The following is a 15,978-nucleotide window of genomic DNA, read 5'->3' as shown; positions in this document are numbered from 1 at the left end:
GGCCTGACGCTGCACTACATCACACTGCACCTGCGCATTCCACTATGTGATATCAGGCCTGACACTGCACTACATCACACTGCACCTGCGCCTTCCAGTATGTGATATCAGGCCTGACGCTGCACTACAGCACACTGCACCTGCGCCTTACACTATGTGATATCAGACCTGACGCTGCACTACATCACACTGCACCTGCGCCTTCCACTATATGATATCAGGCCTGACGCTGCACTACATCACACTGCACCTGCACTTTCCACTATGTGATATCAGGCCTGACACTGCACTACATCACACTGCACCTGCACCTTCCACTATGTGATATCAGGCCTGACACTGCACTACAGCACACTGCACCTGCGCCTTCCACTATGTGATATCAGGCCTGACACTGCACTACATCACACTGCACCTGCGCCTTCCACTATGTGATATCAGGCCTGACGCTGCACTACATCACACTGCACCTGCGCCTTCCACTATGTGATATCAGGCCTGACACTGCACTACAGCACACTGCACCTGCACCTTCCCCTGTGTGATATCAGGCCTGACACTGCACTACATCACACTGCACCTGCGCCTTCCACTATGTGATATCAGACCTGACACTGCACTACATCACACTGCACCTGCACCTTCCCCTGTGTGATATCAGGCCTGACACTGCACTACATCACACTGCACCTGCACCTTCCAGTATGTGATATCAGGCCTGACGCTGCACTACATCACACTGCACCTGCACCTTCCAGTATGTGATATCAGGCCTGACGCTGCACTACATCACACTGCACCTGCACCTTCCAGTATGTGATATCAGGCCTGACACTGCACTACAGCACACTGCACCTGCACCTTCCACTATGTGATATCAGACCTGACACTGCACTACATCACACTGCACCTGCACCTTCCAGTATGTGATATCAGGCCTGACACTGCACTACATCACACTGCACCTGCACCTTCCACTATGTGATATCAGGCCTGACACTGCACTACATCACACTGCACCTGCACCTTCCAGTATGTGATATCAGGCCTGACACTGCACTACATCACACTGCACCTGCGCCTTCCACTATGTGATATCAGACCTGACACTGCACTACATCACACTGCACCTGCACCTTCCAGTATGTGATATCAGGCCTGACACTGCACTACATCACACTGCACCTGCACCTTCCACTATGTGATATCAGGCCTGACACTGCACTACATCACACTGCACCTGCACCTTCCAGTATGTGATATCAGGCCTGACACTGCACTACATCACACTGCACCTGCGCCTTCCACTATGTGATATCAGGCCTGACGCTGCACTACATCACACTGCACCTGCACCTTCCACTATGTGATATCAGGCCTGACGCTGCACTACAGCACACTGCACCTGCGCATTCCACTATGTGATATCAGACCTGACACTGCACTACATCACACTGCACCTGCGCCTTCCAGTATGTGATATCAGGCCTGACACTGCACTACATCACACTGCACCTGCACCTTCCACTATGTGATATCAGGCCTGACGCTGCACTACATCACACTGCACCTGCGCCTTCCACTATGTGATATCAGGCCTGACGCTGCACTACATCACACTGCACCTGCACCTTCCACTATGTGATATCAGGCCTGACACTGCACTACATCACACTGCACCTGCGCCTTCCACTATGTGATATCAGGCCTGACGCTGCACTACATCACACTGCACCTGCACCTTCCACTATGTGATATCAGGCCTGACGCTGCACTACAGCACACTGCACCTGCGCATTCCACTATGTGATATCAGACCTGACACTGCACTACATCACACTGCACCTGCGCCTTCCAGTATGTGATATCAGGCCTGACACTGCACTACATCACACTGCACCTGCACCTTCCACTATGTGATATCAGGCCTGACACTGCACTACATCACACTGCACCTGCGCCTTCCACTATGTGATATCAGGCCTGACACTGCACTACAGCACACTGCACCTGCGCCTTCCACTATATGATATCAGGCCTGACGCTGCACTACATCACACTGCACCTGCGCCTTCCACTATATGATATCAGGCCTGACGCTGCACTACATCACACTGCACCTGCACCTTCCACTATGTGATATCAGGCCTGACACTGCACTACATCACACTGCACCTGCACCTTCCAGTATGTGATATCAGGCCTGACACTGCACTACATCACACTGCACCTGCACCTTCCACTATGTGATATCAGGCCTGACACTGCACTACAGCACACTGCACCTGCGCCTTCCACTATATGATATCAGGCCTGACGCTGCACTACATCACACTGCACCTGCGCCTTCCACTATATGATATCAGGCCTGACGCTGCACTACATCACACTGCACCTGCACCTTCCACTATGTAATATCAGGCCTGACACTGCACTACATCACACTGCACCTGCACCTTCCAGTATGTGATATCAGGCCTGACGCTGCACTACATCACACTGCACCTGCACCTTCCACTATGTGATATCAGGCCTGACACTGCACTACATCACACTGCACCTGCACCTTCCACTATGTGATATCAGGCCTGACACTGCACTACAGCACACTGCACCTGCGCCTTCCACTATGTGATATCAGGCCTGACGCTGCACTACATCACACTGCACCTGCGCCTTCCACTATGTGATATCAGACCTGACACTGCACTACAGCACACTGCACCTGCGCCTTCCACTATGTGATATCAGGCCTGACACTGCACTACAGCACACTGCACCTGCGCCTTCCACTATGTGATATCAGGCCTGACGCTGCACTACATCACACTGCACCTGCACCTTCCACTATGTGATATCAGACCTGACACTGCACTACAGCACACTGCACCTGCGCCTTCCACTATGTGATATCAGGCCTGACACTGCACTACATCACACTGCACCTGCACCTTCCACTATGTGATATCAGGCCTGACACTGCACTACAGCACACTGCACCTGCGCCTTCCACTATGTGATATCAGGCCTGACGCTGCACTACATCACACTGCACCTGCGCCTTCCACTATGTGATATCAGGCCTGACACTGCACTACATCACACTGCACCTGCACCTTCCACTATGTGATATCAGACCTGACACTGCACTACAGCACACTGCACCTGCGCCTTCCACTATGTGATATCAGGCCTGACACTGCACTACATCACACTGCACCTGCGCCTTCCACTATGTGATATCAGGCCTGACACTGCACTACATCACACTGCACCTGCACCTTCCAGTATGTGATATCAGGCCTGACGCTGCACTACATCACACTGCACCTGCACCTTCCACTATGTGATATCAGGCCTGGCGCTGCACTACATCACACTGCACCTGCGCCTTCCACTATGTGATATCAGGCCTGACGCTGCACTACATCACACTGCACCTGCGCCTTCCACTATGTGATATCAGACCTGACACTGCACTACATCACACTGCACCTGCGCCTTCCACTATGTGATATCAGACCTGACACTGCACTACAGCACACTGCACCTGCGCCTTCCACTATGTGATATCAGACCTGACACTGCACTACATCACACTGCACCTGCGCCTTCCACTATGTGATATCAGGCCTGACACTGCACTACATCACACTGCACCTGCGCCTTCCACTATGTGATATCAGACCTGACACTGCACTACATCACACTGCACCTGCACCTTCCACTATGTGATATCAGACCTGACACTGCACTACATCACACTGCACCTGCGCCTTCCACTATATGATATCAGGCCTGACGCTGCACTACATCACACTGCACCTGCGCCTTCCACTATGTGATATCAGGCCTGACGCTGCACTACATCACACTGCACCTGCGCCTTCCACTATGTGATATCAGGCCTGACGCTGCACTACATCACACTGCACCTGCGCCTTCCACTATATGATATCAGGCCTGACGCTGCACTACATCACACTGCACCTGCGCCTTCCACTATGTGATATCAGGCCTGACGCTGCACTACATCACACTGCACCTGCGCCTTCCACTATGTGATATCAGGCCTGACACTGCACTACAGCACACTGCACCTGCGCCTTCCACTGTGTGATATCAGACCTGACACTGCACTACATCACACTGCACCTGCACCTTCCACTATGTGATATCAGGCCTGACGCTGCACTACATCACACTGCACCTGCGCCTTCCACTATGTGATATCAGGCCTGACACTGCACTACAGCACACTGCACCTGCGCCTTCCACTGTGTGATATCAGACCTGACACTGCACTACAGCACACTGCACCTGCACCTTCCACTATGTGATATCAGGCCTGACACTGCACTACATCACACTGCACCTGCACCTTCCACTATGTGATATCAGGCCTGACGCTGCACTACATCACACTGCACCTGCACTTTCCACTATGTGATATCAGGCCTGACGCTGCACTACATCACACTGCACCTGCACTTTCCACTATGTGATATCAGGCCTGACACTGCACTACATCACACTGCACCTGCACCTTCCACTATGTGATATCAGGCCTGACGCTGCACTACATCACACTGCACCTGCGCCTTCCACTATGTGATATCAGGCCTGACGCTGCACTACATCACACTGCACCTGCACCTTCCACTATGTGATATCAGGCCTGACACTGCACTACATCACACTGCACCTGCACCTTCCACTATGTGATATCAGGCCTGACGCTGCACTACATCACACTGCACCTGCACTTTCCACTATGTGATATCAGGCCTGACACTGCACTACATCACACTGCACCTGCACCTTCCACTATGTGATATCAGGCCTGACGCTGCACTACATCACACTGCACCTGCACCTTCCACTATGTGATATCAGGCCTGACACTGCACTACATCACACTGCACCTGCACTTTCCACTATGTGATATCAGGCCTGACGCTGCACTACATCACACTGCACCTGCACTTTCCACTATGTGATATCAGGCCTGACGCTGCACTACATCACACTGCACCTGCACTTTCCACTATGTGATATCAGGCCTGACACTGCACTACATCACACTGCACCTGCACCTTCCACTATGTGATATCAGGCCTGACGCTGCACTACATCACACTGCACCTGCACCTTCCACTATGTGATATCAGGCCTGACGCTGCACTACATCACACTGCACCTGCACCTTCCACTATGTGATATCAGGCCTGACGCTGCACTACATCACACTGCACCTGCACCTTCCACTATGTGATATCAGGCCTGACGCTGCACTACAGCACACTGCACCTGCACCTTCCACTATGTGATATCAGGCCTGACGCTGCACTACATCACACTGCACCTGCACCTTCCACTATGTGATATCAGGCCTGACGCTGCACTACAGCACACTGCACCTGCACCTTCCACTATGTGATATCAGGCCTGACGCTGCACTACATCACACTGCACCTGCACCTTCCACTATGTGATATCAGGCCTGACGCTGCACTACATCACACTGCACCTGCGCCTTCTACTATGTGATATCAGGCCTGACACTGCACTACATCACACTGCACCTGCGCCTTCCACTATGTGATATCAGACCTGACACTGCACTACATCACACTGCACCTGCGCCTTCCACTATGTGATATCAGGCCTGACACTGCACTACATCACACTGCACCTGCGCCTTCCACTATGTGATATCAGGCCTGACGCTGCACTACATCACACTGCACCTGCGCCTTCCACTATGTGATATCAGGCCTGACACTGCACTACATCACACTGCACCTGCACCTTCCACTATGTGATATCAGGCCTGACACTGCACTACATCACACTGCACCTGCACCTTCCACTATGTGATATCAGACCTGACACTGCACTACATCACACTGCACCTGCGCCTTCCACTATATGATATCAGGCCTGACACTGCACTACATCACACTGCACCTGCGCCTTCCACTATGTGATATCAGGCCTGACACTGCACTACAGCACACTGCACCTGCGCCTTCCACTATGTGATATCAGGCCTGACACTGCACTACATCACACTGCACCTGCGCCTTCCCCTGAGTGATATCAGGCCTGACACTGCACTACATCACACTGCACCTGCGCCTTCCCCTGAGTGATATCAGGCCTGACACTGCACTACATCACACTGCACCTGCGGCTACATCAGGTAATGACTGTCCTTACCTAGCGAGGAGAGCCCCTGCACCCCACAGCCGGCGCCCCCCACACCCAGCGCGCGGAGGTGGGGCCAGCATCGTCCAATCATCTGCAGGCAGCGGTTACTGAAGCGCGTGGGCTGCTGACTGCGGAGAGAAGAGAAGGAGGTGAGGAGCTGCCTCACAGCTGGGGGGCTGCTACAGTGTGTCCAGTGCAGAGAATACTACACACAGCACTCAGCCTCTCTGCTCTGGACACTGTGTTACAATGTATCAGTCTGCAGTGAGGACACTGGATACCACTGTAACAAACCCTCAGCTGTCAAAGCAGTAGGTCAGGACAGGTTCTAGCGTAGGGACAAGTTCAGACACGCAGATTTCACAGTTCATATACGGACAGTAATCCCCGGACTGACAGCAGGTCTCCGGACCACAAGGGACTATGGACCAGTCACTGGGGGGCGCCCTCTGCTCTGTATACGGCCTGCCGCAGGGCGGACTCACCATGGATGTAACGGCGCCACCTGGAGGGAAATGATGTCTCTACATCCAGCGCCCAAAGCCCAAATGACTTCATGTCCTACAGGATCAGTGGCACTTCTGCAATGGAGCAAAACGTAGGAGTGACAGAGTATATATACAGCCGGCGTATACCCGCACTGCACCAGTATATAGCAGCACCTGTACGTCACAGCCTGCAGCGCACGGCAGTAGCAGCTCGCCAGCCACAGCGAGCGATCCGTCAGGATGTTCGGACAGTGGGAAAAACGCAAGATCAACAAGTTCCCGCCTGTGGCTTTCAGAAGAGATTCCAGACCGGATTCAAGACAGCCCCTGATAACAGCGAGAGACATGTAATACAGAGAGACAGACGATCAGGAGCAGTATGATAGGAGTTATATTCTTGTACATAGGGCCAGTATTACAGTAGTTATATTCTTGTACATAGGAGCAGTATTATAGTAGTTATATTCTTGTACATAGGGGGCAGTATTATAGTAGTTATATTCTTGTACATAGGAGCAGTATTATAGTAGTTATATTCTTGTACATAGGGGCAGTATTATAGTAGTTATATTCTTGTACATAGGGGGCAGTATTATAGTAGTTATATTCTTGTACATAGGAGCAGTATTATAGTAGTTATATTCTTGTACATAGGGGGCAGTATTATAGTAGTTTTATTCTTGTACATAGGAAGCAGTATTATAGTAGTTATATTCTTGTACATAGGAGCAGTATTATAGTAGTTATATTCTTGTACATAGGGGGCAGTATTATAGTAGTTATATTCTTGTACATAGGAGCAGTATTATAGTAGTTATATTCTTGTACATAGGAGCAGTATTATAGTAGTTATATTCTTGTACATAGGGGGCAGTATTATAGTAGTTATATTCTTGTACATAGGAGCAGTATTATAGTAGTTATATTCTTGTACATAGGAGCAGTATTATAGTAGTTATATTCTTCTACATAGGAGCAGTATTATAGTAGTTATATTCTTGTACATAGGAGCAGTATTATAGTAGTTATATTCTTGTACATAGGGGACAGTATTATAGTAGTTATATTCTTGTACAGAGGAGGCAGTATTATAGTAGTTATATTCTTGTACATAGGGGCAGTATTATAGTAGTTATATTCTTGTACATAGGGAGCAGTATTATAGTAGTTATATTCTTGTACATAGGGGGCAGTATTATAGTAGTTATATTCTTGTACATAGGGGGCAGTATTATAGTAGTTATATTCTTGTACATAGGGGGCAGTATTATAGTAGTTATATTCTTGTACATAGGAGCAGTATTACAGTAGTTATATTCTTGTACATAGGGAGCAGTATTATAGTAGTTATATTCTTGTACATAGGAGCAGTATTATAGTAGCTATATTCTTGTACATAGGGGGCAGTATTATAGTAGTTATATTCTTGTACATAGGAGCAGTATTATAGTAGCTATATTCTTGTACATAGGGGGCAGTATTATAGTAGTTATATTCTTGTACATAGGAGCAGTATTATAGTAGCTATATTCTTGTACATAGGGGGCAGTATTATAGTAGTTATATTCTTGTACATAGGAGCAGTATTATCGTAGTTATATTCTTGTACATAGGAGCAGTATTATAGTAGTTATATTCTTGTACATAGGGGGCAGTATTATAGTAGTTATATTCTTGTACATAGGGGGCAGTATTATAGTAGTTATATTCTTGTACATAGGGGGCAGTATTATAGTAGTTATATTCTTGTACATAGGAGCAGTATTACAGTAGTTATATTCTTGTACATAGGGAGGAGTATTATAGTAGTTATATTCTTGTACATAGGAGCAGTATTATAGTAGCTATATTGTTGTACATAGGGGGCAGTATTATAGTAGTTATATTCTTGTACATAGGAGCAGTATTATAGTAGCTATATTCTTGTACATAGGGGGCAGTATTCTAGTAGTTATATTCTTGTACATAGGGGCAGTATTATAGTAGTTATATTCTTGTACATAGGGGGCAGTATTCTAGTAGTTATATTCTTGTACATAGGGGCAGTATTATAGCAGTTATATTCTTGTACATAGGGAGCAGTATTATAGTAGTTATATTCTTGTACATAGGGGGCAGTATTATAGTAGTTATATTCTTGTACATAGGGAGCAGTATTATAGTAGTTATATTCTTGTACATAGGGGGCAGTATTATAGTAGTTATATTCTTGTACAGAGGAGGCAGTATTATAGTAGTTATATTCTTGTACATAGGGCAGTATTATAGTAGTTATATCCTTGCACATAGGGGCAGTATTATAGTAGTTATATTCTTGTACATAGGGAGCAGTATTATAGTAGTTATATTCTTGTACATAGGAGCAGTATTATAGTAGTTATATTCTTGTACATAGGAGCAGTATTATAGTAATTATATTCTTGTACATAGGGGCAGTATTATAGTAGTTATATTCTTGAACATAGGGAGCAGTATTATAGTAGTTATATTCTTGTACATAGGAGCAGTATTATAGTAGTTATATTCTTGTACATAGGGAGCAGTATTATAGTAGTTATATTCTTGTACATAGGGAGCAGTATTATAGTAGTTATATTCTTGTACATAGGGGGCAGTATTATAGTAGTTATATTCTTGTACATAGGAGCAGTATTATAGTAGTTATATTCTTGTACATAGGGAGCAGTATTATAGTAGTTATATTCTTGTACATAGGGGGCAGTATTATAGTAGTTATATTCTTGTACATAGGAGCAGTATTACAGTAGTTATATTCTTGTACATAGGGAGCAGTATTATAGTAGTTATATTCTTGTACATAGGAGCAGTATTATAGTAGCTATATTCTTGTACATAGGGGGCAGTATTATAGTAGTTATATTCTTGTACATAGGAGCAGTATTATAGTAGCTATATTCTTGTACATAGGGGGCAGTATTATAGTAGTTATATTCTTGTACATAGGAGCAGTATTATAGTAGCTATATTCTTGTACATAGGGGGCAGTATTATAGTAGTTATATTCTTGTACATAGGAGCAGTATTATCGTAGTTATATTCTTGTACATAGGAGCAGTATTATAGTAGTTATATTCTTGTACATAGGGGGCAGTATTATAGTAGTTATATTCTTGTACATAGGGGGCAGTATTATAGTAGTTATATTCTTGTACATAGGGGGCAGTATTATAGTAGTTATATTCTTGTACATAGGAGCAGTATTACAGTAGTTATATTCTTGTACATAGGGAGGAGTATTATAGTAGTTATATTCTTGTACATAGGAGCAGTATTATAGTAGCTATATTCTTGTACATAGGGGGCAGTATTATAGTAGTTATATTCTTGTACATAGGAGCAGTATTATAGTAGCTATATTCTTGTACATAGGGGGCAGTATTCTAGTAGTTATATTCTTGTACATAGGGGCAGTATTATAGTAGTTATATTCTTGTACATAGGGGGCAGTATTCTAGTAGTTATATTCTTGTACATAGGGGCAGTATTATAGCAGTTATATTCTTGTACATAGGGAGCAGTATTATAGTAGTTATATTCTTGTACATAGGGGGCAGTATTATAGTAGTTATATTCTTGTACATAGGGAGCAGTATTATAGTAGTTATATTCTTGTACATAGGGGGCAGTATTATAGTAGTTATATTCTTGTACAGAGGAGGCAGTATTATAGTAGTTATATTCTTGTACATAGGGCAGTATTATAGTAGTTATATCCTTGCACATAGGGGCAGTATTATAGTAGTTATATTCTTGTACATAGGGAGCAGTATTATAGTAGTTATATTCTTGTACATAGGAGCAGTATTATAGTAGTTATATTCTTGTACATAGGAGCAGTATTATAGTAATTATATTCTTGTACATAGGGGCAGTATTATAGTAGTTATATTCTTGTACATAGGGAGCAGTATTATAGTAGTTATATTCTTGTACATAGGAGCAGTATTATAGTAGTTATATTCTTGTACATAGGGAGCAGTATTATAGTAGTTATATTCTTGTACATAGGGAGCAGTATTATAGTAGTTATATTCTTGTACATAGGGGGCAGTATTATAGTAGTTATATTCTTGTACATAGGAGCAGTATTATAGTAGTTATATTCTTGTACATAGGGAGCAGTATTATAGTAGTTATATTCTTGTACATAGGGGGCAGTATTATAGTAGTTATATTCTTGTACATAGGGCAGTATTATAGTAGTTATATCCTTGCACATAGGGGCAGTATTATAGTAGTTATATTCTTGTACATAGGGAGCAGTATTATAGTAGTTATATTCTTGTACATAGGAGCAGTATTATAGTAGTTATATTCTTGTACATAGGAGCAGTATTATAGTAATTATATTCTTGTACATAGGAGCAGTATTATAGTAATTATATTCTTGTACATAGGAGCAGTATTATAGTAGTTATATTCTTGTACATAGGGGGCAGTATTATAGTAGTTATATTCTTGCACATAGGAGCAGTATTATAGTAGTTATATTCTTGTACATAGGGGCAGTATTATAGTAGTTATATTCTTGTACATAGGAGCAGTATTATAGTAGTTATAGTCTTGTACATAGGGGGCAGTATTATAGTAGTTATATTCTTGTACATAGGGAGCAGTATTATAGTAGTTATATTCTTGTACATAGGAGCAGTATTATAGTAGTTATATTCTTGTACATAGGGGGCAGTATTATAGTAGTTATATTCTTGTACATAGGAGCAGTATTATAGTAGTTATATTCTTCTACATAGGGGCAGTATTATAGTAGTTATATTCTTGTACATAGGAGCAGTATTATAGTAGTTATAGTCTTGTACATAGGGGGCAGTATTATAGTAGTTATATTCTTGTACATAGGAGCAGTATTATAGTAGTTATAGTCTTGTACATAGGGGGCAGTATTATAGTAGTTATATTCTTGTACATAGGGAGCAGTATTATAGTAGTTATATTCTTGTACATAGGAGCAGTATTATAGTAGTTATATTCTTGTACATAGGGGGCAGTATTATAGTAGTTATATTCTTGTACATAGGAGCAGTATTATAGTAGTTATATTCTTGTACATAGGGGCAGTATTATAGTAGTTATATTCTTGTACATAGGAGCAGTATTATAGTAGCTATAGTCTTGTACATAGGGGGCAGTATTATAGTAGTTATATTCTTGTACATAGGGAGCAGTATTATAGTAGTTATATTCTTGTACATAGGAGCAGTATTATAGTAGTTATATTCTTGTACATAGGAGCAGTATTATAGTAGTTATAGTCTTGTACATAGGGGGCAGTATTATAGTAGTTATATTCTTGTACATAGGAGCAGTATTATAGTAGTTATAGTCTTGTACATAGGGGGCAGTATTATAGTAGTTATATTCTTGTACATAGGGAGCAGTATTATAGTAGTTATATTCTTGTACATAGGAGCAGTATTATAGTAGTTATATTCTTGTACATAGGAGCAGTATTATAGTAGTTATAGTCTTGTACATAGGGGGCAGTATTATAGTAGTTATATTCTTGTACATAGGAGCAGTATTATAGTAGTTATATTCTTGTACATAGGAGCAGTATTATAGTAGTTATATTCTTGTACATAGGAGCAGTATTATAGTAGTTATAGTCTTGTACATAGGGGGCAGTATTATAGTAGTTATATTCTTGTACATTGAAGCAGTATTATAGGAGTTATATTCTTGTACATAAGGGGGCAGTATTATAGTAGTTATATTCTTGTATATAGGAGCAGTATTATAGTAGTTATATTCTTGTACATAAGGGGGCAGTATTATAGTAGTTATATTCTTGTACATAGGAGCAGTATTATAGTAGTTATATTCTTGTACATAGGGGAGCAGTATTATAGTAGTTATATTCTTGTATATAGGAGCAGTATTATAGTAGTTATATTATTGTACATAGGAGCAGTATTATAGTAGTTTTATTCTTGTACATAGGGGAGCAGTATTATAGTAGTTATATTCTTGTACATAGGGAGCAGTATTATAGTAGTTATATTCTTGTACATAGGAGCAGTATTATAGTAGTTATATTATTGTACATAGGAGCAGTATTATAGTAGTTATATTCTTGTACATAGGGAGCAGTATTATAGTAGTTATAGTCTTGTACATAGGGGGCAGTATTATAGTAGTTATATTCTTGTACATAGGGGGCAGTATTATAGGAGTTATATTCTTGTACATAGGGGGCAGTATTATAGTAGCTATATTCTTGTACATAGGGGGCAGTATTATAGTAGTTATATTCTTGTACATAGGAGCAGTATTATCGTAGTTATATTCTTGTACATAGGAGCAGTATTATAGTAGTTATATTCTTGTACATAGGGGGCAGTATTATAGTAGTTATATTCTTGTACATAGGGGGCAGTATTATAGTAGTTATATTCTTGTACATAGGGGGCAGTATTATAGTATTTATATTCTTGTACATAGGAGCAGTATTACAGTAGTTATATTCTTGTACATAGGGAGCAGTATTATAGTAGTTATATTCTTGTACATAGGAGCAGTATTATAGTAGCTATATTCTTGTACATAGGGGGCAGTATTATAGTAGTTATATTCTTGTACATAGGAGCAGTATTATAGTAGCTATATTCTTGTACATAGGGGGCAGTATTCTAGTAGTTATATTCTTGTACATAGGGGCAGTATTATAGTAGTTATATTCTTGTACATAGGGGGCAGTATTCTAGTAGTTATATTCTTGTACATAGGGGCAGTATTATAGCAGTTATATTCTTGTACATAGGGAGCAGTATTATAGTAGTTATATTCTTGTACATAGGGGGCAGTATTATAGTAGTTATATTCTTGTACATAGGGAGCAGTATTATAGTAGTTATATTCTTGTACATAGGGGGCAGTATTATAGTAGTTATATTCTTGTACAGAGGAGGCAGTATTATAGTAGTTATATTCTTGTACATAGGGCAGTATTATAGTAGTTATATCCTTGCACATAGGGGCAGTATTATAGTAGTTATATTCTTGTACATAGGGAGCAGTATTATAGTAGTTATATTCTTGTACATAGGAGCAGTATTATAGTAGTTATATTCTTGTACATAGGAGCAGTATTATAGTAATTATATTCTTGTACATAGGAGCAGTATTATAGTAGTTATATTCTTGTACATAGGAGCAGTATTATAGTAGTTATATTCTTGTACATAGGGAGCAGTATTATAGTAGTTATATTCTTGTACATAGGGGGCAGTATTATAGTAGTTATATTCTTGTACAGAGGAGGCAGTATTATAGTAGTTATATTCTTGTACATAGGGCAGTATTATAGTAGTTATATCCTTGCACATAGGGGCAGTATTATAGTAGTTATATTCTTGTACATAGGGAGCAGTATTATAGTAGTTATATTCTTGTACATAGGAGCAGTATTATAGTAGTTATATTCTTGTACATAGGAGCAGTATTATAGTAATTATATTCTTGTACATAGGAGCAGTATTATAGTAATTATATTCTTGTACATAGGAGCAGTATTATAGTAGTTATATTCTTGTACATAGGGGCAGTATTATAGTAGTTATATTCTTGTACATAGGGAGCAGTATTATAGTAGTTATATTCTTGTACATAGGAGCAGTATTATATTAGTTATATTCTTGTACATAGGAGCAGTATTATAGTAGTTATAGTCTTGTACATAGGGGGCAGTATTATAGTAGTTATATTCTTGTACATAGGAGCAGTATTATAGTAGTTATAGTCTTGTACATAGGGGGCAGTATTATAGTAGTTATATTCTTGTACATAGGGAGCAGTATTATAGTAGTTATATTCTTGTACATAGGAGCAGTATTATAGTAGTTATATTCTTGTACATAGGAGCAGTATTATAGTAGTTATAGTCTTGTACATAGGGGGCAGTATTATAGTAGTTATATTCTTGTACATAGGAGCAGTATTATAGTAGTTATATTCTTGTACATAGGAGCAGTATTATAGTAGTTATATTCTTGTACATAGGAGCAGTATTATAGTAGTTATAGTCTTGTACATAGGGGGCAGTATTATAGTAGTTATATTCTTGTACATTGAAGCAGTATTATAGTAGTTATATTCTTGTACATTGAAGCAGTATTATAGGAGTTATATTCTTGTATATAGGAGCAGTATTATAGTAGTTATATTCTTGTACATAAGGGGGCAGTATTATAGTAGTTATATTCTTGTACATAGGAGCAGTTTTATAGTAGTTATATTCTTGTACATAGGGGAGCAGTATTATAGTAGTTATATTCTTGTATATAGGAGCAGTATTATAGTAGTTATATTATTGTACATAGGAGCAGTATTATAGTAGTTATATTCTTGTACATAGGGGAGCAGTATTATAGTAGTTATATTCTTGTACATAGGGAGCAGTATTATAGTAGTTATATTCTTGTACATAGGAGCAGTATTATAGTAGTTATATTCTTGTACATAGGAGCAGTATTATAGTAGTTATATTCTTGTACATAGGGGGCAGTATTATAGTAGTTATATTCTTGTACATAGGAGCAGTATTATAGTAGTTATATTCCTGTACATAGGAGCAGTATTATAGTAGTTATATTCTTGTACATAGGGGGCAGTATTATAGTAGTTATATTCTTGTACATAGGAGCAGTATTATAGTAGTTATATTCTTGTACATAGGGGGCAGTATTATAGTAGTTATATTCCTGTACATAGGAGCAGTATTATAGTAGTTATATTCTTGTACATAGGGGGCAGTATTATAGTAGTTATATTCTTGTACATAGGGGGCAGTATTATAGTAGTTATATTCTTGTACATAGGAGCAGTATTATAGTAGTTATATTCTTGTACATAGGAGCAGTATTATAGTAGTTATATTCTTGTACATAGGAGCAGTATTATAGTAGTTATATTCTTGTACATAGGAGCAGTATTATAGTAGTTATATTCTTGTACATAGGGGGCAGTATTATAGTAGTTATATTCCTGTACATAGGAGCAGTATTATAGTAGTTATATTCTTGTACATAGGGGGCAGTATTATAGTAGTTATATTCTTGTACATAGGGGGCAGTATTATAGTAGTTATATTCTTGTACATAGGAGCAGTATTATAGTAGTTATATTCTTGTACATAGGAGCAGTATTATAGTAGTTATATTCTTCTACATAGGAGCAGTATTATAGTAGTTATATTCTTGTACATAGGAGTAGTATGATAGGAGTTATATTCTTGTACATA

The 15,978-nt window shown here is 40.8% G+C and overlaps 1 protein-coding gene across 2 annotated transcripts in view; it reads right to left on the bottom strand.

The window, feature by feature from the left end:
* The window catches only part of FBXO41 (F-box protein 41), a 348,646-nt gene that overhangs the window by 55,737 nt on the left and 276,931 nt on the right, over nucleotides 1–15,978 (bottom strand). For both annotated transcript variants that reach the window (XM_073649898.1, XM_073649890.1), the window contains 3 exons: nucleotides 6,876–7,028; nucleotides 6,699–6,794; nucleotides 6,223–6,341 (listed from right to left, as the gene is read on the bottom strand). In XM_073649898.1, coding sequence (XP_073505999.1) covers nucleotides 6,223–6,341; nucleotides 6,699–6,794; nucleotides 6,876–7,028 — 368 coding nt within the window. The remainder of the gene's footprint in view (nucleotides 1–6,222; nucleotides 6,342–6,698; nucleotides 6,795–6,875; nucleotides 7,029–15,978) is intronic.

This window comes from Phyllobates terribilis, unplaced genomic scaffold (assembly GCF_046119375.1).
Source record: "Phyllobates terribilis strain yellow unplaced genomic scaffold, ASM4611937v1 Scaffold_1__5_contigs__length_1240528914, whole genome shotgun sequence".
Classification (NCBI taxonomy): Eukaryota; Metazoa; Chordata; class Amphibia; order Anura; family Dendrobatidae; genus Phyllobates; species Phyllobates terribilis.
The sequence above is the reverse complement of the archived record's forward strand: the minus strand, read 5'-3'. Positions and strand labels throughout refer to the sequence as shown.